At 38.3% G+C, this 22855-nt stretch overlaps 1 protein-coding gene across 11 annotated transcripts in view; it reads right to left on the bottom strand.

Moving 5' to 3' along the window:
* Positions 1-22855, bottom strand: part of NBEA (neurobeachin) — a 354996-nt gene that overhangs the window by 42244 nt on the left and 289897 nt on the right. For all 11 annotated transcript variants that reach the window (XM_060273786.1, XM_035114665.2, XM_035114666.2 and 8 more), the window contains 3 exons: positions 18165-18284; positions 13740-13892; positions 7057-7224 (listed from right to left, as the gene is read on the bottom strand). In XM_060273786.1, the coding sequence (XP_060129769.1) occupies positions 7057-7224; positions 13740-13892; positions 18165-18284 (441 nt within the window). The remainder of the gene's footprint in view (positions 1-7056; positions 7225-13739; positions 13893-18164; positions 18285-22855) is intronic.

Consider the following 22855-nt stretch of genomic DNA (forward strand, 5'->3'; position numbering starts at 1 on the left):
AATAATGGGTCACAGAATCACAGAGCCTGAAGGGATCTCAACAGCTATCTGGTCCACCCCCCCTTTGATGCAGGAAGCCACTGCCATAACATCAGTGAGAGAAGTACTGAGCACAGAGCTTGCTAAATGCCATTTGGGCAGTGCTTCCAAAGCGCTTGACAATCAGGCATTTGGGAAGTGCTGCATAATTGACGGCAGCTGCCAAGCCCCATTTGGCCAGGCCTCACCTTCGTCTGCCTTGCACTTAATGCCATGACCGATGACAGGTGTAGGGTAGGTGGCCATGATTTAGCCAGCATGGCTGTGCAGACCAAATGGGGAGCCTTGGCATTAGGCTTGTGGGTCAGAGGCTCACCACCTCAATCTAAGGCGTGCTAGTGACCATGTATATAATAAATTCTGCTGTGAGAGCAGCATGAGTACTGCTGCCAAGATGCTCAGTCAGCCAATGTGTTTCTGTGATGGTGCTTGTGTGGCAGTAGACAAGTCTTTCTCTGCACAGTTCTAAATCCGGCTAATGCTGCTAGTTGCTTTATCTGTGCTGGGATCTTCTGATGTAGGATTTTTGCTGGGTTTGCCTGCCTACTATATAGGCTGAAAGTTGTGTGGGGTTTGAGGTGGGTGAGCCCACCTCCTCAGGTAATGAGGAGATTGCTTGCCTGGGCCTGGAAGAGGGGACTTTTCACCATTGCTAGCTGTCCTCCACTTAAGGAGAGAACTTCTAATCTTGTAAATTGTTAACAATTATCCATAAATTCCTCATAATTATCCATAAATTCTTCACAAAGCCACTATTATGTGAGAGAAAGCTAGTCTCTGTATAATTGAGAGATGTGGAAACTAACATTTAAGTGATCAGTTCTGTAGATACAATTAGATCAAATGAGACCTAGAGGGATGTATTTTGATATAGCTGTCAGATTAAGAAAAGTGATTGTAAATCAGGAGGATCAAATATGTGAATGAGTGTTGATATTTTCCACATATATGTTTCTAGGGCTTACTAGTCACTATGTAAGGCTATCATTCCGTCTATTTTGTTAAAGATATATCTGTCTTGTTGGGTCTTGACAGCCCTATCATGTCAACCCCCTGTAGCAGCATAGAGTTTTTCAGCAAGGGGAAGAAAAAGTAAAAACTATGCTTCCAGTGGGCATATTTCACTACTGCCGATCCTGAGGGATGATTTGTTATTCCTGTCAGATCAAAGAAAGAGATAAGAGGAGAAAATAACATCTAAAAACTTGAACCCAGAAATGAGAGTGACGGCAAAAACGTCAAGACCAAAACATTATGATGCCACTTAAAATAATTTACATATGCTGGATATCAAACACTTTCAAAAGAAATAAATCTTGCATAGGCCATATGCTCTGCTAGCTGACAGCAGAACTAGTTTTTAAGGTTTAGGAATTGGTCATAGAAACCAACTGTCAAATGCTATTCATTTACTGATTTTTTTTTCCAATTGGCCATGTGTGTTGTCAGTAAGATGAGGTCTTTTGACAGGCAACTGCTTGAAAAATGACACATATGTCACTAGGAAGTTCTTCTGCAAAGGCCCATTTAAAGATATGGAAGCTGTGCAAAGGCATGCTCATTTCATTGTGGGCTTGTGCCTGGTCAGTTGTGTCATGAACTTACCAATGCCAGGGTTTGTGCAAACTTACACTTTTGGCTCCAGATACCTATTTTGTTTTAATCTGCACCATACCATGATTTGAAATTGTACAGCAAAGGCTTGTAATATGTAGAATTGAATATGAATAAGACAGCCCAGAGGTATAATACAAAGAGCAATTGTCCAATATAACCCTTCACTAGCTTTTAAAAACATTACTAAGGATAAACAGACTGCATCTAACAAACATAGATGAGGGGTTGGCAAATATTTGAAATAAGAATAAGTAAATAAAATAAACAATGTACTTGAAATACTGACTTCTTGTAAGTGTACACAAAGTCTGTTTTTAATGTTGTGTCTGACAAATTTAATTACATTTGGGAGATCAAACCAACTAGTGCCATTTAGCCTCTCTAATTTTAACTTGTGCAGAAGTAATAAACCATTACTTATGTATTCACATCACTGTGTTAAATTAGTTTTGTGTAAACAAATGTCATGTCTGGTTTTTCTAGAAAAACACATACCACAATTTGTAGGAACGGTATTGTATGAACAGGCATAATGTTTGCAAAAGTGACCCAATTTCTTGAAGCCCAGATTGTAAAAATTGGGTTTTAAAGAACAGGTACTCAGGAAAACAGCAAATATTCAGTGTGCCTCATGCTATTTTATATTCAACAGGACACCGGAAATCATTTGAACACAAATAAACAAATATAACTGCAGGGGGTCCCATTTCTATATGTGAGACGCACATGACAAAAATTATCTTTTTTTAAGCTATAAGGTATCGATAAACAAATGAAATAATAGGAAAAACATATAGAAATGGGTTTTGGAGGGATAATAAGTTTTAAATGCCTTTGCTCTGTGAATGAGTACCCTTAACACAAGTCTTAGAAGACAGCTAAAAAAAGTCTGGAATAATAGGTTTGGATTATGATGTACACCAACAGTAAAGACAATTCCAAATAACATCTAGAGTCCAATATAACTGCTGTTTACATATTAAAAAGAGATACAGGCTTTGTACCAGGGATGTTCTGTCATGTTTCTCCACAGGAGAAGGCTGTCATGGTAAAGTTCATTATCAATTACTGCTTTACAAGTGCAAGATGAGTTAAGCTGTCATAATTTTCTCAGCTAGAGATCCTGTGCTGTCAAAGAATGTCAATTTTTAATCTGACACAAGGAAGAAAATTATCTCTTATTCTGACCTCTAATTTCTTGACATTTTAATGCAATAATTGCTGTGGTTAGTGCTGCAACCATGATTTCACCTGTCAAGGAAGAATGAATCAATATCCTTGAGCTGTTCATTAAATTTCTAGATTTTGCTTTACTAAATTTCTCCGTTTTTGAGAGGGGGAAGAAAAGAAACCATTGATAGGCATGCCTGAAAATATGATATACTGAAACTACACCTTGCAACATTTTCCATTTGTTTTCACACTGACAATTGTCCTCCCCCCCCAAAAAAAATAAAAAAATAAAATCACATTACACTATGAATAAAGGTTCGACACAAGCTACTTTGTTTGGACTGAGTTCTGCAGTTGGAATACGGTAGAAGTCCTAATGAAAAGAAAGATAAACATTAATTTGGCCTATCAGAGATCTGTGCATGTGTAATAGGAATGGACATACTCATGAAAGTTTCTTTCCAGCTCTGTATGATGAACAGACAAAGTTGTGTTCCATCCCATTTCTTTGTGGATTTTAAAGGAGAAATTATTTTTTAAAAAATTCATAGAGGAATGCATACTGTCTTGAAATCAAAGGGCAGCCATTCTAGGAAGGACACTGCTTCAGAGCTCTCCCTCCCAGAACAATTACTTGAATGGGGCAGTGGTGTAGCTAACAGAATGGACACTGGTGTAGCTAAGAGATTTGATCCATTGTTTCTTCTAATACAGCGCCACATATATATTCAAAACCTATTAAAACTAGTAAAGTATTCAAAAACAAGCATAAGCACAATATTCTTGTAGATGTGGCTGAATTGCTTTCCCTCAGCCAAATAATACTATACGGGACTTGAACACAAGTGCAAGGTTTTATAGGTATTACCAGTTCCGAAAGCAATGCAACACAGCTATTGCATCCTAATATGTTTTCACAAAACCTTAGTAAATTGCATATACAGTCGTACCTCAGAAGTCAAACAGAATCCGTTCTGGAAGTCCGTTCAACTTCTGAAACCTTCGAAAACCAAAGCGTGGCTTCTGATTGGCTGCCGGAAGCTCCTGCAGTCAATCGGAAGCCGCGGAAGCCCCATTAGACGTTCGGCTTCCAAAAGAATGTTCGAAAGCCAGAACTCTCACTTCCGGTTTTCGATCGTTCCGGAGCAAGAACGTTCGACTCCCAAGGTGTTCGGGAGCCAAGGTACGACTGTAGCTGCAAATGGAATAACAAACGGCTTACAAGAATATATCTACAATTCCATGTTGGGTGTCCATTTTCAAAATCAAGGAATCAAAGATCAAACAGACCTAGGCACTTTCATTTGCACATGCAAAGGTGTGTTTGTGATAGAGAATGTGAATGAGATAATAGTAGCCGACACCACAGTGCTGTTGTGGGTATTATTAAATGTTGTGAACTACATGCATATATATATTTTTTAAAAAAGAATTTACTATTATTCTTATAATTACTATTGTATTTATTTATTTCATAAATTTATATCCTTCATCCGAGGATCAGAGGGCAGTTTACATTATAAAACCACAAAAATACCTAACAAATGAAACAATAACCCTCTAGTTTAAAAGGCCATAGATTGTATAAATAGTCAAAGGCCTGGGAGAGGAGGAATGTTTTGCCTGGTGCCTAAAGATATGTAACAAAGGTGCCAGGTGAGCCTCCCTGGGACAGCATTCCACAAGCAAGGAGCCACTGCAGAAAAGGCCAGTTCCTGTGTTGCCTCCCTCCCCACCTCTCACAGAGGAGGCAGGCAAAGAAGAGATGATGATCACAGGCTCAGGGTCTGGGTCTGCCCATATGCGGAGAGGGAGGCCCTTGAGATATTGCAGTCCTGAGCCATTTAAGGCTTAATAGGTCAAAACTTGTGCTTTGAACTGGGCCCAGAAATTAATTGGCAACCTGTGCACTTGAGCCAGGATTTGTGCTATATGCTCAAACTGTCTTGCCCCAGAGAGCAATCTGGCCACTGAATTGTCTCCACATACTTTAAACTACAACTCCTATCAGCCAGAGTGAGTATGGTCAAGTGTACATATGCAGGGCGCCAGTTCCTGTGCAACCGTTTACTATTATTACAATTTCTTAGATTATATTAGTACCCAGATTATTAATGATGTTATATTGTGAATGGAACAAAAGCTTTAAATACAAATGAAAGAGAAAGAGAAAGAAGTCTTCCGATGTTTCTCCAAATGAAATAAAATCAGCTCTATGAAGGGGGTTTCTAATATCAAATGATGTATCAAACCACATATAAACTTTACAGATATCCTAAAAGCATGTAAGAGCATGTTACCTCTTTTATCATGTTACCTCTTTTATCATGTAAGGAATATGTTTGAAAAGGTTACAATTAAGCAAGATATAAGTTTTCAGTTTTTAAAATTCAATCAAAAAATGCCACAAGTATTCTATTGCTTGGCAATGTATAAATTATTACTTGTTTTGCATACAACAGATGGCAGATATCATGGGGCAAGGAAGCTTGTGTATGCAGCTTCACCACAGCAACACTCATCTTGCAGCTGTTGCATCTTCACACTTTTCAACCAAATTGAATCTTTCAGAGAACACTTTAATACTCATAGCTGTAATCTTTTAATAATTATTTTACTATGATGGGCTGACAAGACAGGAAACAACACAGGGAAGAATAAGGTGTGCCCTGCATAAACCAAATACCTTAAAAAAAAATCCCGTATGAGGCAAACGCTCAAGTAACTAATACCAAATAAAGAAAATGAAATTCTTTTCCTACTTTGGGGGTATTGTTTTGCTCTTTAAACATTTCATTTGTTAATCAATAAAGTAATTCTATTTGATATTATGACTATTATAGGCTTATGTATGAATGTATAGTTTACCTCTTTTATTCATTAGATACCCATATGTTCATATAGTCAGTAAATATACATCATATATAATTTTAGTGAATTGTTCTGTATAGTTTAGGTTGCAGCCATATACACAATTATCTAGATGTAAGACCCTGTAAGCTTACTGAGTCTTACTTATGAGTAGACATGCATAGGATGGTGCTGTCAATTTATCTTGTTCATTAATTAAATGCATTGACCAAAATCCAAAGAAGTACTTAGACTGCCTGCAGAGTTCACTCAGAGCTGGCTTTGAAATGATTTGGGGGAGATTTTTTTAAAAGACTGCCTCAAAGCGGACTCAAGTTTCTAAGCTATCCCCACACCCAGGCAATTCAAGATGGAGACAGATTCCCAGTTTCCCCTGTTCATCTCCAAGTCAACTCTCCCTTAACTCACCCATCCCCCAGCTTAGTTACTAGAAGTAAGCTTAGGCATATTCAAAGACCTTAAGGCACATACAATGCAAGTCTGTTCCATATCATAAATATTTTGGAAATGTATGCCATGAAACATGGGCGTACCCAGGATTAAAACTGGGGGGGCAAGGGGAGGGGCCAAGGCACGGAAGGGGAGGGGCCACAAAGTGGGCGGGAACAGCGAACTCGCGCTCCGCCGGGCTGTGCCCCTCCCTAGAAGCAGGGCTGGTGGGCAGAGGCGGAGCCCAGCCCAGCGGAACGCGAGTTCAGCGTTCCCGCCCGCCGCGCCGCGCTCTCTGGTTCCCCGCCGCGCTTGGCCTTGCCAGAGGGCGCGACGGGGAGCTGGAGGGAGGGCGCAGCGCGGCGGGCGGGAACGGCGAACTCGCGCTCCACCGGGCTGTGCCCCTCCCTAGAAGCAGGGCTGGTGGGCGGAGCCCAGCCCAGCGGAGCGGAGCGCGAGTTCGGCGTTCCCGCCCACTGCGCCACGCTCCCTGGTTCCCCGCCGCGCTTGGCCTTGCCTGAGGGCGCACCGGGGAGCTGGAGGGAGGGTGCGGCGCGGCGCGGCGGGAATGGCGAACTCGCGCTCCGCCGGGCTGTGCTCCGCCTCTGCCCACCAGCCCTGCTTCTAGAGTAGGGCAGCTGCCCTAACTTGCCCCGTGGTGGGTGCGCCCTTGCCATGAAACAAGGGATTTTGTAAGATAGATACAGGCCAAGGAACGTAACAAAATTATTTGCATCATTCTTTGTACCTTGACCGTTAATCTATTCTACAGTATTTATTTCTGATTAGTGTTTACGGAATTTGATATAGTTGCCTTTTCTTCTGAAGAATAACAAATATCCTATGCTCCAAATGGAGAATGCAAGATACAGAGGCATTTTACAATGAAACTTAGTTGCACGTAAAAATGGAGCCAGAAATACCTACCTCCCTGAGCACTGGATCAGTGATGCTGTCAAGGTTTACAGAACCTTCATATGTCAGGTAGTGGAAAACATTAAGTGCTCGTACTGCTTCTGGTCCTCGTTGCTTGTAGCCAAATATAAGATCAATCCACTGATGAAGCTGACAGGATACAAATTCACTTTCCAAAGCCTGGTAATAAAATTGAGAGGATGAAAGAACTTTTGTTTCTCTGCTTTTATATTCATTTGGCATTTCATCCTTTTATTCAAAAAAGGAAATGGAATATTATGATGGTCTTCTTCATGGTGGCCCCCAAATCATGGAACTTTCTCCCAAGAAATGTTCGCCTGGTGCTGTTGCTGTTTTTATTTATGCTACAGGTAAAGACCATCATGTTCTCTTGAGCTTTTAAAGTTATTTAATTACATTTAGGCTATTTGCATCTTTATTTATTTTTATGGATTGCTGTTATTGTGTTTGTGGTATGTTTTGTATTGCTTCTGTTGAGATATTGGTGAGAAGGCATGACAACAAGGAAATAAGTAAAAAAAAGTAAGAAAATAAGTAATGTTGGAACACACTTTTGTTTTCTTATAAGATTTATATACCCCCTTTTCTGAGAGTGTTTTAAGGCAACAAAGAGTAAAACTATAGAAGCAGTATAATAAAACATACACACGAAACAGAATATCATTGGTATGATGCATTCCGTTGCTACTGTTACAGGGTTTCTACAGGAAGTTTATTTTATGCATTTATTAAATACCTCTGTATATACAAAAAAAACTATTTTCCATGCCTATTTGTTATTTAATGGATTTCTAACCTATTTTTAAAATTAAAAAGGCAGCAATTGTATGTTTATCATATCATTTAGGGATGTGGTTTCTTACTTTTCCATAAAATCCCACAAAAGAAGCAAATACCATGGCCTAGTCATCCATTTTATTTGCATTAACACATTAGAATATTTGTCAAAACCAGCCAGCTGAATCAATGGGTCTAAATCAGCTTAAAACCTACTATGTCAGATTAACTAGGTTGTAGATCAAGCTGTAAGATTGTGGCTCTTTTGTTCCAGTAGCAGATTAAAATTTTCCATTTGTGTTGTCCAAACTGGCAACATGCAGTCTTTCTGCTCTTAAAGAAAAGGGATTGTGTATGTAAACCAAGCACTGCTTTATTATACGCTCAATCTTTAAACTTTTATATAGAATTTTAAACAGTATTAATATTACCCTGTTATGAATATCACAACAGAGAACTTAGGTGCACAGTGGACAGCAAGATTTTGAATTCTTATGTTTTATTCCTGCCTCAGCCATTTTTTCCCAATATTTGAAACATTTTATTAACTATTCTATACATAGAACATGAACTTACTGAGGCTTCAAATGGAAATTATTTAGAACACTTCAATAAAACTGCCTTAGGTCCAGCTTATCAGTGGAAATATAACTTCCAGTGTTATATTTAAATTCAAAGCTGGTAGAATGTATCTTTCAATACCTTTTGAAAATAATAGTACCAACTCAAGAGAAAACCAGTTAAAAGAATTGTATTCTTAAAGTAGCTCCCACAGGCCAAAAACTTACAACCAGCTCTTTCTTAAAACATTTACAGTGCTATCCTACAAGTCTACTCAAAAGTAAGTTTCACTGAGTTCAACTAAATTTACTGCCAGGCAAGTGTGTGGGAAACATTAAGCCCTCCAGATGTTGCTTAACTACAATTCCCATCATCCCCGACTACTGGCCATGCTTGACTGGGGTTGATGGGATTTGTAGCAACAACTGGAGGGTTCCCCATTCCTGGTGTGCATGAGTGAAGTCCAAGGCATAGTGGGATACACATTAAATGAACATGTATAGACTTCTGAAAGGCTGCAGTCCTATACTAGGGATGGCTAGCCATACTGCAGCCAGAGAAACACAGATTGCTCCCTCTCATGTCCTTGCTGTGGGGTACAATGAGACAACACTCTGCCTTTCCCAAGGTGGAATGATATAAGCCTTCTGACAATTTATCAACTAAGCAGAAAAATGACCTTAATATCCTGGATTTGAGTGAGCAGTGGAGGTACCCATAGGTTGCCAAGAAAAGAAAAGAAAATGGACTTTTGTTGGAGATGACTGTGATGTTGCAGTCACATCATAAGGTCAAGTAAGATGTTATACAGTAGTCAACTATGATGCCTCTACTGATGAACACTTGGTCAAGGAGCTGGGCACTCTAAATGGGACATTTGTCAATGATGTATCAACTAAAGTTTGGGTATTATATCCATATTGCAAGAATGTGTTAGTGTTACAATTGGGATCCTGGTCATATCCACAAATTTGGATATTAACATTTTTATGCCTACTTATTGTAAAAGAGCCTCATTACCTGCACTGTGGATATTTACTGTTCTATAGCAAGGGTAACTCAAGTTGAATTGTGAATTGTACATCTGCAAGACGCTTTAGTAGTTATGTACACCACGGCATCTACCTGATAATACAATGCCATCTAATTACATTTATTCTGGATGCCTTTGGATGGGGATTTTATGCTGTGCAATCCTTTCAATTTGTGGCAATTTTAGTTAAACCATGCAATACAGGTACACTATTGCTAACAGAAAAATACTGGGAAAGGGACCGTCTAACTTGCACAGACTTGACTGTGCAGCCAAAATTAAATTAACATAGGATTAAGGGAGGGACATGGTTCCCATTGCCTCCTCCAAGTACACCCATGGATTTCATAGTCTATGGAGAGCCAGTTTGGTATAATGGTTACAGTGTGATACTAAGATCACAGAGACAGGGTTCAAACCTCCACTCAGCCACAAAGCTTACTGGCTTACCATCTCTCAGTCTGACCTACCGCTTTGTGAAGACAAGGTAGTGGGGGCTGATTGCTGCCCTGAGGAAAGACGGGATAAGAATATAATACATAAATAAACAAATAGCTGTTTGGGGCAAATTGGGGGAAGGTAATTTGCTGAAATATGGACACCAGCTTTTGTGCTGGTGTAATATATCTGCAAATGTGTGAAAGCTGTATCCCTGTTCCCCCAAGCAACATAGAAACCAAGTAAACAGGTTCTTTTTAATCTAAAAGTATAATTTGTGTTATATGTTTCACTCAGCGTTATAATTTGTAATCCACTACAATGTTTTGTGCTTAATAATCAAAATATTATTATAGTTAATCTTGGATTGTGGCAGATCGCCTCTTCAAATTACAGAATGCTTATTATACAGGCTGTGCTCTAGTTTTCCATGCTACAGTTTTCTGCATCAATTTAACATGCTTGGCTTGTTGGCTGAATGTGTTCTATTTTTGGCTCTCAGGACCACCACAAGTCTGCTGGGATCAAAAAGCTCAGCAAGACTACGAAGTCACATCTGTGGAAAGCTTTTTTCCTGTTGTTGTAAACTGGTAGATTATGATTGATGAACCTAGCATTAGGGTAATGTTAGCAGGGACACTTACGGCTTCTGTCCTCTGTGACATCACTGAGGTCAGACCATAATCATGTTAGCATTGAACACAATGCTTTATTAATGTTTCATGGGCATGTCAGTAGTAATCAGTCTAGCTTGCTATAGATAAATTAAACTGGGCCAACAATCACTGATGTATAAATTGAATGCTCTTAAAATCTACTGAAACATCTCCTAAAAGTTACCAGACTTAATCACTTCCCCAGTCTTTCTAATGAGACCAATTTTCACAGGAATTTCTTTCAATGAAAGGCTATTTCTCAGAGCATATATTTATAAAAACAAAATATCCTCCCACTTCCTTGCCAGCAAAATGCCAGATACCTGTTTAAGCCTGAATTAGATGGGTGTAATTTATCATCTAGTGACTACAGTGTTTCTATTATATAAAACTTCTATGAATGTATAAACAGGTTGAAGATAAAGATTTACAGACTGATTAATTTATGAACAGGGGTACTGAGTCTATAAGCATCAACATGTGCTATATTTTACATGCAATGGTCTGCAAAATCACAAAGGTCCCAAATGAATATTTCAAATGGCTTGGGAAACATTGGATTGTGTGCACTATACCTTTTTTTATGTTCTGTATTTAGTAATGGTACTTAAATTATACCTATTTTTCCGTAGGTCTGTTATCAACATTTCGGCTCATAATAGAAAAGTAATGAAATTTATAAGAAGTAACTCTACAGTTAAATTCATTCCATTTGTACCTTCCCCCTCTTTAAAATGGATTTAATGTGACTTTTATTGCATTATTGTTAGGTCAACCATACAAAGCACCACGGATAGATTTATCCGACAACGGTTGCTATTATTATTTGCAACAACAACCGTTGTTGTTAGCTGGGGGATATGAATGCTTTTTTGCATTTAGAGCATTTTAAGCCAGTTGAAATATGAACTTCTGTAGTGTGAAAGCCGAGGACATCCAAGGGAAAGAAAAGAACAAGAAGATGTTTTGAATGTGATTTTTTTTCATCCCAGTCTGTACCTGAACTGGAATTGAAATTGCTTTTCTTTCTTTCGTTTTATTGTTAAAACTAGTGTCGTTCAGCCCGTTAAATAAACGGGCGCTAGAACATATGTGAGCACTGCGCGGAGCACCGGATCGAGGAGCCGGTCTGCAGAGTCAGCGCCCAGCAACGCCGTGCTGGATTGAGGAGGCGATGCTCCGTGTGGCATTGCTGGGCGCTGACTCTGCAGACCGGCTCCTCGATCCGGTGCTCCCGGGACCTCTCCTTCCTGTCGGCGGCAGGAAGGAGACATCCCGGGGTGCTGGACGCACACACATGCACGCTCTCTCCCCCCGCCGCCGCCAACGCTCAGTCCGGCCGGGAGCGGCAATTGGCGGCCGCAAGGAAACGGTGGGGGTGGGGAGAGTCCGAGTGTGTGTGTGTGTGTGCGTCCAGTCTCTGCGTCCAATCCCTGTGTCCGTGGGGCACATGCACAGTAGCGCGGACACAGGGACACAGGGACTGGACGCAGAGACACTTGCACTTTATTATATAGGATGCTTTGGGATGTTTAATGGGAAGCGATTCATAGATGCTAATCATTGCACTGTGAAACTAGGCTTGCCTCAAAAATGCAATTATTTTATATTGGGAGGGGGGGGGGAAAGATAGGTATTAACAAAACAAACAGTATCTAAGGGAATATTAGGTATGTCTTGCAGTGCAACCCAGTGCAGAACAGAGGGTGGCTGACGTTCTTAAGCCCAGTGGCTGTATTAATGCCCAGCCCCCAAGGATCACCTGCCAGTGGTGGTCATATCCAAGGCACAGCCATGTGTGCATGAGCATACACACTACACAAACAGCTCCTACACTCACTGCACATGTACATTCACCTCTGTGCAAAGTAGACTGATGGATTAATTGTGAAGAGCCTCTCATATGTGTTGATTTATGCAGAACGAGGGCAGCTCTGGGTTGTGGAAATGTGCCTTAATGAGTGTCTCTAAATATTCCTATTAAAACACTAATGCACACAAATTCAAATTAAGATTTTTTTAAAAAAAAATAACAAATATATAAATAAAATGCTACTAATCAGACAAGTTTTCAATCTAAGCAGGGTGATATTGAGCTGATTTTAAATGCATCAGTTACTTTTTTTATTGCTTCAGTTTCTATTCTATTGTACAGTGGTACCTTGACTTACGAACGACTCGCACCCGAATTTTTCGACTTATGAATGGGGCAAATGGCCGCACGCTTACGAATTTTTCGACATCCAAATGGAAACCGCGGCGGTTTTAGATAGGGTTTTTTCAACTTAGGAATTTTTAGATGGGGACTTACAATTTTTTCCGTTTCCAATGCATTCCTATGGGAAATCGCGTTTCCAGTGGCGCTTTTCGACTTACAAATTTTTCGACCTATGAAGGTGCCTTCGGAATGGATTAAATTCGTAGGTCGAGGCACCACTGTACTTTCTACTCAGCATTTAGATATTTGAGTTAAAAATATAGTTATTAACTTGAGACAGATAAAATTCAACACACATGCTAATGGTGTATCATTTCAGATAGTGTAAGATAGCAGGTAGGAAAGTATGCTTGATCTCAGTGTAATCAGTTAATTCCTTTCAAAGGAACCAGTTTTGCAAGGCACTAACTTCTCTCTTTCAGTGCTCCTATATACCTTTGGCTTTTCAGAAAATTTAGCATTTTGGTGGTTCTTCAAAGCCTTCTGGTAGAGAGCAAAGAACAGGTTTTATTTTATTTATTACACTAATCTCCTGTTCTTTATTTAGAAAGTTCAGAGTGGCGGACAAGGGGCATCCAGGCAGTGACCACAGTTTCATTATAAAACAAACAAACAAACAAAATTCCTTCCAGTAGCACCTTAGAGACCAACTAAGATTGTCATAGCTATGACAAACTTAGTTGGTCTCTAAGGTGCTACTGGAAGGAATTTTTTTAATTTTTTGTTTCGACTATGTCAGACCAACACGGCTACCTACCTGTAACTAATTTCATTATGACTCCCTGTTAAAGGGAAAGTATATAAAATCTACTGCATAAAATGTTTATCCTGTCAAATATAGGGTGGATACAATCAACCACTTCTTCCATTTGCTTTTTCTTCTTCCCATTTTCAACTTCTGCCCTGCGGAGGTGAAAAGCTAGTGATATGCCAGCTTGTTAAATCATGGAACTTGTTACTCAAGCTTAACTACCGGTAAAAGCCTTCTTACCATCCTATTGATGCGCACAAAGTCTTCGGGCTTCTTTGCCCAAGGGGGAAGCTCAACATCATTCACAACAACTTCATCTTCTCTCACTCCAAGGTTATATCCGTTACTGTTGACAAACATTTCTGGTAGGTAGTAGAACTCTGGAATTAACTCCTGTAGTGGAAGAAACAAACATACTATTTCTGTAGACAGAATTTATTCAAGAACTTTTGCAACCTTGTCCTTATGCTTAATTTTCAATGCTATTATACCTTTAAGTTAATTTTTAATACAAATCATTTAATTACTCAGTAATAGATGCAGGACCCGTCTCAGTTCCATTCTGCTACAGAGGCCATTGCTTAGATAACCTTCATTAAAATAAACTAATATAATCAGAAATATCGCTGTGTGCAGAGGCATATCAGCATATGATGCTGCCTTACCCTGACCCAGGCTGATGCTTGATCTAACTTTCCTTTTATTTTATTTCCTTTTATACAGATTTCCACAGATTTTATTGTGTACAACAACAGATTTCCACATGATTGCCTCTGGACTCCCAGACTTCAAAGTGCGAAGGAATGGGGAACCTGTGGTACCCCAGAGCATGTTGGGCTCTAGCTCCCATGGGAACCAGCCAATGGCCAGAAATAATGGGATCTGTTGTCCATCAACATCTGGATAGCATAGATTACCCATCCCTAATGTACAATAATAATAATATACAAGGGTGTATAAAAATCAGTAGGAAAAGAATTAGCTACCAATAAAACTTTTCAATAAAGATATCATGTTCTACAACCTTACAAGGTTCCTAAAATATGTAAGACTAGGGACTATTCAGTGCGTACACTATTAAACTTGGTTTTATTTGAATGTGAGAGATGTAAGTACATGAGAAATTTTAGCTCAAGTCTTCTAGAAAAACAGCTAGGACTTTAAAGTGCCTTAAACTTCAATGGCTCTTGCCAAACTATAATTTCAATGTCCATGTGATATGTCCTATTTATTGTTAAAGTACATACTCCAGAAGCAGAAATGTTTACAGAACACTAAAAGTTCCTGGACAACAACCCAATAATTCTATGTGACTTTTCACAAGATTGAACCTTTCCCGCCCCCTTGAATTTGCATATCCGCTCAAATAACTAAGATTTCTGTTACTTCATATGCAGCTACTTTTCCTGCAGTCTTAGTAGCTTAGCCTTCTTTATTTCTTCTGAAATAAAGAACAATGCAATAAAGCTACCAGGAACTTTTAAAAGGACAAAAATGAATATTATACCAGACATTTTATGTCTTTAAATATGATCTCTAGTTTATTTTAATAGCTATGCTAAATCCCAAGGGTATTGTTAATAGTATTACATGTGTTATGTCTTTGTATGAGGTAAAAAATGCCAAACTACATTTTCTAATTTACAAGCTTTGGATAAATTCAAGCTGCTGAAAAATTAAACTTTAAAACTTGGTGTTATAGAAGGCCACTATTAACACTAACATAATAGGATACTATAAGCCTCAAAGATGACATTTCAGTTTAATATGTTTTGCCAGGAGTACACCATTTTATGGCCTCCCTCTGAAATAAAATCCAATACAGACGTTTTCAGTTTTCTAATGTAATTCACTGCAGGGTTTTAAAGCTGTTTCCCTCACCACCCCCACATCTGCCAGTTTCCTTCTTTTCCCCCCAAAAGCTGATCCCTGGGTATCCATTAATTCAACAATCACCTTATATTGGGGGAGGAGGGGTGGTCATTCAGTTATAAGAACCTCCATTAACTATATTAATTTACAATCTGTCACCTTAATGACATTTTCTCATAGCTACCTTTTCTGACATCGACGTACTCTTGTCCAAGTGCAATGTAACATGTTTGAGAAGCATTAGAGAAGATTAGTTCTTGAGCACTCTATTCTTTGGATGCCAAAATTATACAAATTGAAAGGAGGTGGGGGTGGGTGGGAAGGAGGTGCTAGCAAATGTGAAAAACGAAATGGTCAAGTTAGGGTCATTTTCAAGTGGAGTGTTTGCTAAAGGATCATTCCACTGAGTATTATTATTTTTGCTTTGTACTGATTACTACAGGGAAAGGTAAGTGTTTCAAGAAAGGTAAAAATAAACCTTTTTTGGCAGCATTTTCCTTTCTGTGCTGTTGCACAAATTTGTCAAATATGGCATCTTTTAATACCTGTATTTGAAAATTAAACAGTGCAAACACACTGACCCAGTTCAGATGTAATGGTGTGTTTTTATAAGAACAACCGTGTGTGAGCCTCATGATCCTTTCTCCCCTCCCACACAAAAGGAGTAGATTAGAAGTGGTTTGCAACAAACAGCAGTTTGCCATTTGGTTCACATGTGGCAGAACAGTAGTTTCAGTGCATTATAGTTCTTAAGCAAGCTTTCTGTTTTGAGAACTAACAATGGCTTTTGACAAAACTGCAACTGAAATTTGTTGTAAACCAAAATGAAAAGCTTCTTATTTTCTCCCCCTGGTTTGGAAGGGAGAAGAGAAGGTAAAAGACTGAGATTAGGTGTACTTCTTCTCATGACAGCAAACCATTACTTATTTATATACAGTATCTAGATTGGGATAGTAAGCTTTCACTATTTAATTTTAAACACGGAAATTTACCTCTCATGAATAAAAAGGGGGTGGGATGGAGGAATAGGATCTTTTCCTACCTGAAGATAGTGCCTAACCACAGTGTCAACATGCCTTCCAAACACTAGGCAAAACTACAACATTTGGCATCTTTTGTCACTTTACATTCTGTACCAATGGAACAAGACATCTGGTGCTTGCAACAGCCACAACAACTATCATCATATATCTACAATCATCCAGTCTGGCCTTAGAGTCTGGATGCCTTTCAGGGTAGATATTCAACAGGCTTTTGTGTCTTTGGAATGTAGATAAGATGAAAGTTGACAACAACTTCAAAAATTTAAAAAAGCACACACACACACACACACACACACACACATATATATGAAAGAACAAAAATAATAATCTAGTCTTTAATTATCTTTATTTATTTGATTTTTTGCAATCTGGTCCAGTATGCCAATCACATACTGGGTCAGTATCCCAATATACTAAAGATCTGTAATACATAGATCACAAAGTTGCCTTTGAGTACTTCAAACATATATTTATACATTTCAGAACCAAATAGCACAATGTAAGTGCATCAAAATGGCCTGGCAGATACTATGAATGTTTATAGATTCAGAGACATTTCAACATATTGAAAGCAAACAAAACTTAGGGCTTTTAGCCCAAAGAAATATGCATAAGCGAATTATTTAATGTGTCATCTGATCCTGATCAAAAAACATTGTTTTCTTTACAATGCTGATGACATGCCAAATGACATTGATTTCCAATGGAATCAAAATCATGGCAAGAACCTGGTAAGAGTTTATGAGTTTACCAGGGGTTTTTTGTTCAACCAATTATTTCTCTCTCCTAAGTCAAAGCAGAAATTCAATACATAAATAATGTAACTCTTAGTAACATCAGTTTAAATGGATTTTGAGATCGTAAGTGCCTTTAAAAAGACCCCAGCAATGTGCTTTTTTAAAAAAAGAAATAGTAACAAAGTTTCTATTCTTGTTTCAAGTAAGAGTGAGTGCCTTATGATAATATAAATTTGATTTCTTTTGTAAATATTTAATAGCAAGACACAATCAGAAAAGATTTAAAATCAGACAATGGGCTACTAGCACTTTTCATGTAGTTTGGAATCTATCGTATTAACTCGTAATCAGGAGAGGACACTTCTTAAAATAAAGCAAGAATGTAGGATTCAGTATGATAGCCCTATTCAAACATAAAAAACCCTTTGTATAGAACAATGGAGGTATAATCACAATTGTGAAATTACCCTGCTTGCTGGCTGTTTCTACGTATTGTGTAGATATTGGTTTAATCTAATGTGTACTGTTGCATAATATCCTCAGGCATAGTCAAGTAAAAGCTAAGGCTTACAGAAAAGCATACATTTTAAATGTGTCTTGTCATTAATGCTTTATTAATTGCCCCAGGCAATGCAAAGCCAGAGCTCAGCAAGCTATAACAATATGACACTTTAAGGTCAAATCCAATCTTGCTCTGTTTATGGAATGGGCCAAACATTGAGTTAACAGCAGGAAAGAAAATTTATTGGGCTTTTCTCTATCTTGTGATTATTTGATTTAAATTAGACTGGTTGTGGGGTTTTTTGCAAGAACAAAAGAAGTCTTTATTTCTCATTGAATATAAAAATGGCATTTTAGAGCAGTGAAGTCTAAACCAGTGATTCTGTTTGCTCTTACCGTATGTGAAACAGAACTTCAGGAGTGCATGAGTTAATTGTTTATTTGTAGCATGTAACAACAATAACAGTTACTCAATTATTTTGCATGCATATGTAGCAAAACAATAATCCTACCTTCACATCTGAAGTGTCTCTTTGGCTAGTTCTCCAAGATCTTGCCACTGAAGAAAAGGTTCGATCTGGGTGATCAAATTTTCCATCATTTGCATTGAGGAAGAATGTTGTAAAGGGTTCCTAAATAAAAAATAACAAATGAATACAAATGTAATAAGCAAAGGAATCCAAAACAACTTCATAATTTGAGTACCTTCAAGGTTAATATTTAAAATTAATTAAGGGAAGAATTAATAAAGAATTAATCAGCACTTTACATTAATACATTGCTTATGCTTAATCTCTTGATGCAACTATTGCTATTAAAAAACCCAAAAGCATCTGAATCCTAGAATGGAAGGATTACAACAAACGATGTGCTGGCTCTATATTAGAATACTGTCATCAAGAGACTGGAGTATTACAGTCTATTTCACACACACCAGTCTTCCAAAATACTCCAGTAATATCTCTATCTATTTCATTGACTAAACTCCACTGCTCTCTGGAGAACTTCCCATACATTATATTTTACATGTGATATATATATATATGAATAAATATGATGAAGAGTAAATTATACCAAGCCTTCAACAAAGAAATGATTCATAAAAATGAAACATGTTAAAGTTCAATTGTTTTCAGGATGAGAGATCTAAGCATCCACTCAACTCCCTAATGAAGGAAAAATTGGAAGTGCTTAATTTTGGCAGGATGCTACTCAAACTAAATATGTTCAAATAAAATATGTAATTAAATGCATTAAAAATCAGCATAGAACTGTATCATTAAAACCTTTTTGTTTAGATGTGCAGTAAGAAATGAAAGCTAAATCCCCATGCAATTTCATATGTGGTACCAGGCTGCCCTCCACCATTAAAAATAAAAAAGACTCTTTCTAGCTAGCTCTCACAAGTGTTGACTTTTGCCTACAAGGGCCACATATGGATAGCGAAGTTAGCTGGCAAAAAAACTCCTACATAATTAGTAACAAACAAAAAAATGGGTGGGGAAGATGCAAAGTGTGACTAGATTATGATGCCCTTAGCTCATTGTGTAGAATCAGATGATAAAGACTAGAATTTATATTTAAGCCACATATAACCATTTGGTCATCAGAAATTAAAGCAGCAATGTTTTTGCCTACACTCTAAAGGAAGTAGATATCTCAATTCTGACCTGAAATGCAGCAATAATGCTGAATGGAATTTGTTCCCAGTAAGAACTGTTGATATGTTAGTTTCAGACTTCAGATCAGGGAATGACAACATTGTGGTGCTCACCTGACTTCCTGGCAACCAAGTCACTGTTGCTTACCTGGAAGGAGGGCAAGGGAGGGGGGTCAATGTGGTGCAAACACACTGGCAGGAGCATAGGATTGGCTCCAGCAGCGTGTTAGCACCACATCAACCTTCCTTCTTCTCTGTAAGCAGCAGCTGTCAGGAGGTGAGTTCTGCCACCCCACTCCACTGTGCACTACTGACTTCTATGGTGGCATGTATCCATGTCTACAATATAAAGTTTTACTCATATTCTATCAATTCTGATAGTCCCAGTAGACCAGGGATATGGAGCCTATGGCTCTGCTGATATTGAACCCAAACTCCCATCAGACCTTGCCAGCATGGTCAATAATCAGGAAAGCTGGGGGTTGTAGTCCCCACCACTGCAGCAGTCTATGTTTTCACTGCTTGCATAAGCCACAGAATTCACCTTAAATCCAAGGTTGCAATCCTAAACACGCCTACTAAGGAATGAACACCATTGAACACACCGGGACTTAATAAACATACATAGGATTATCCTTAATCTCAGAATGAAATGTTTTAGAATGAAGCAGAAGAGCCCTAATAGCATTTCTTTCATATAGTTATGTGAATTAATTCACAGTGATAATACTCCAAAGCATTTCTTATATGAAAAGTTCCTCATTGAGAAGAGTTGAATAATTACAATTTTAACATTAATTACCATGGCAACCATTAAGTTCTGTTAATAACAGCTATGGTCATTAACTAATGAAAAGTATCCCCTAAACATTAGGCAGCTCCAGTTTTTTTTTAAAAAAGTATAGTCTGGAAGGCTGGATTTATAACGAACATGAAATACAATGCTAAGCAGGAAGTAACATGGAGAACATGACTGAGCAGTGTGAGTCTAGGCAGAGGACTTCATTCCAAGCGGAAGTAATTTAGGCACACACTACCCACACTAATTTATTTAAATTTAAGAATTTATTGTCAGGCATTTTCAACTATGGGTTGTAAATAACCTGTTGGCCAAGTGCAGTTAATGGCTAAAGGTTATGAGAGTGTTTCAGAAATGCTTACTGAATATTTTAAGGAGCACCATTAGCATATAAGCAATGCCTTGTGAAACTTACATAATTCAGAGAAAAATCCACACTTTCCTATTTTGTAGCGACAAAGGATATGAAGTGGTCTGCTGTAGATGCAGGGGCCTGATAGGGCCCTCTTATGTGACTGCAACATGGGATGTGGGCCTAGCACCAGCACTGGGCATAGTGGGGCAAGCACCAGGTCCCATGTTCCCCAGACAGCCCACTATAGCTTGCACAAGTCACCAACAATTATTTTTTATTTTATTTTCTCTTTTTCTCATTGATATATTTATATAAAAGATTTCTCATTCGCCCTTCATCATAAGGTCCCTGGGTTAGTGCAACCATTTAATCATATAACACTTAAATCCAATAAAACAATTTTAAAGAAACCAAAGGATGTACATCAAACAATAGAGGTGGGCCCACAAAATTCACACAATTTTAACTGTTAAAGTACAGGGTAATTAGGTGCATCATCAGCAAATGATGAGAATTATAATGAGGGTTTTGATGCACTTCTATGGGGAGGGAGTTCCACATTTTGGGAGCTGTCACTAGGCACTAATTGTTATTCCGAGCCATGGAGATCTTTTTGAATGATAACATTATTATCCTTTTTCCGTAATGTGATAAAATAGCAGCCACAAAAAATACAAATTGTATAATCCGAAAACAAGAGTCTTCTCTTCAATGTAATTCTTCGCTCTTACCACCCACAGAGGACAGTAGCTCCTCCCGGCTCTCACCCTGGAAGACCATCATTTCCCTGCCTCTCACCCAAGGTCATGGCCAGGGAGATCTTCTTGAAGAGGGGATGAACCACTGCCTCCTTTAAACATTTTTAGAAGGTGCTATTCAGTCCAGCAATGTGAAGTGAAGGGCAGGTTATTTCCTCCAAATTCCCCTGGGCCCTATGTTGGAAGCAACATCTGCTCTGAGCATGAGTAGCATGGATTGGGCAGAAAGTGGGCACTGGATGGGAATATGGGAGATGTGGCCACATCTCCCATCTACTTAATACCCCATCACATATTTAATCTTAGTTGGTTGGAATATATTTTTATTGGAGGGAGAAAACTCACACTACCTTCGTTCTCCCCTGCATCTGCTCCAAAAGTTTGTTTGACCAAGCAAAGCAGACATGAGGGTCTGCCTTACATGACCAGGCGATTAAAGAAGCTGATAGTGGGAACAACAGCCTTTACTGATTTGTCTCCTGAGCTTGCAAAAAGCAATCCAATTTACTGTGTCTATTGCTATATTAGAATAATTGTTCTTGAATAAAAAGCTTCCAAGCTCTCCGAGAACTCTAGCTCTTGAACTCTAGAGATCACAGCTTGTTCAGCAGGGTTCACTGATCTTGATTCATAAGCCAACAGGGGTGACTCAAGAATAAGAAATCACCCCAAATATTATTGACACCTCATCTGTTTTAATGTTAGACCTGTTCATGGAAAGGCGGGGAAGGAATATTTTAATAAACAATAGCTACTGGGACCTGTTATAGTATGGAGAGTTCTTGTTCATGGTTCTAGCCAGGCATTAACTTCAATGGGTATATGCTGAGTAGGATTCGTGTTGATAGATAGATAGTTCCTGTTTTAACCTCATAGTGGAATATATCAAATGCTTAATCCTACATCCCTTAATGAAGGTTAGATTATGGAGGTGATGTGGTGATGGAGAGGAATCACCTACTCCAATATGAGAAAGACTGTCATTGCCTGGCAGGTGGCCAAACAAAGCAATAGCTAAGTCTGCACTACCAAATATGAAACTTAGTGATGTTTTGTGTTTTTAATTATATCTCCTTTGAATAAATAAGAAAATATTTTGTATATGCCACAAATGGCAAGCTTTAAAAGAACAATTAATCTTTTCAATAAGAGTAAAATTTATATCCCATTAGTGTTAAAAAAACCCCCTCATTAATCTGAATTCTTAAAATTTATGTTGTACTTTTAAAAACCCAATAAAACTCTGTGCACCTTTACTTTGATTTGAAGAGTGTTTTGAAGCTGCTTATTGGGGGAAGCTGAGATTCTAAAATCAAAAGCAACTGGGGATTAGAAAAAAGCAGTAGGAAAAAGGTAATTATAGTAAATTATGTTACAGTATAATCCTAAATTCCATGACAACATTATTTAAGAGTCTGAGAAAAACACAAAAGCAAGAAAATTCATAGTCAAGGATTAAGCCTTCCATAGTTGAACACTACGGGGTGCCCCATTAGACCAACATATGGTGTCTATCTTTTGGATTTTTAATCCTTAGCCTCAACGCATAGGCTCTTCTACATTTATCATATAACTTCGGCATTATTTCTTAGCTTCAAAAATAATTTCATATCAACATACACTATATTTCC

The sequence above is a fragment of the Zootoca vivipara genome, chromosome 4, assembly GCF_963506605.1.
Source record: "Zootoca vivipara chromosome 4, rZooViv1.1, whole genome shotgun sequence".
In the NCBI taxonomy this organism is placed as follows: Eukaryota; Metazoa; Chordata; class Lepidosauria; order Squamata; family Lacertidae; genus Zootoca; species Zootoca vivipara.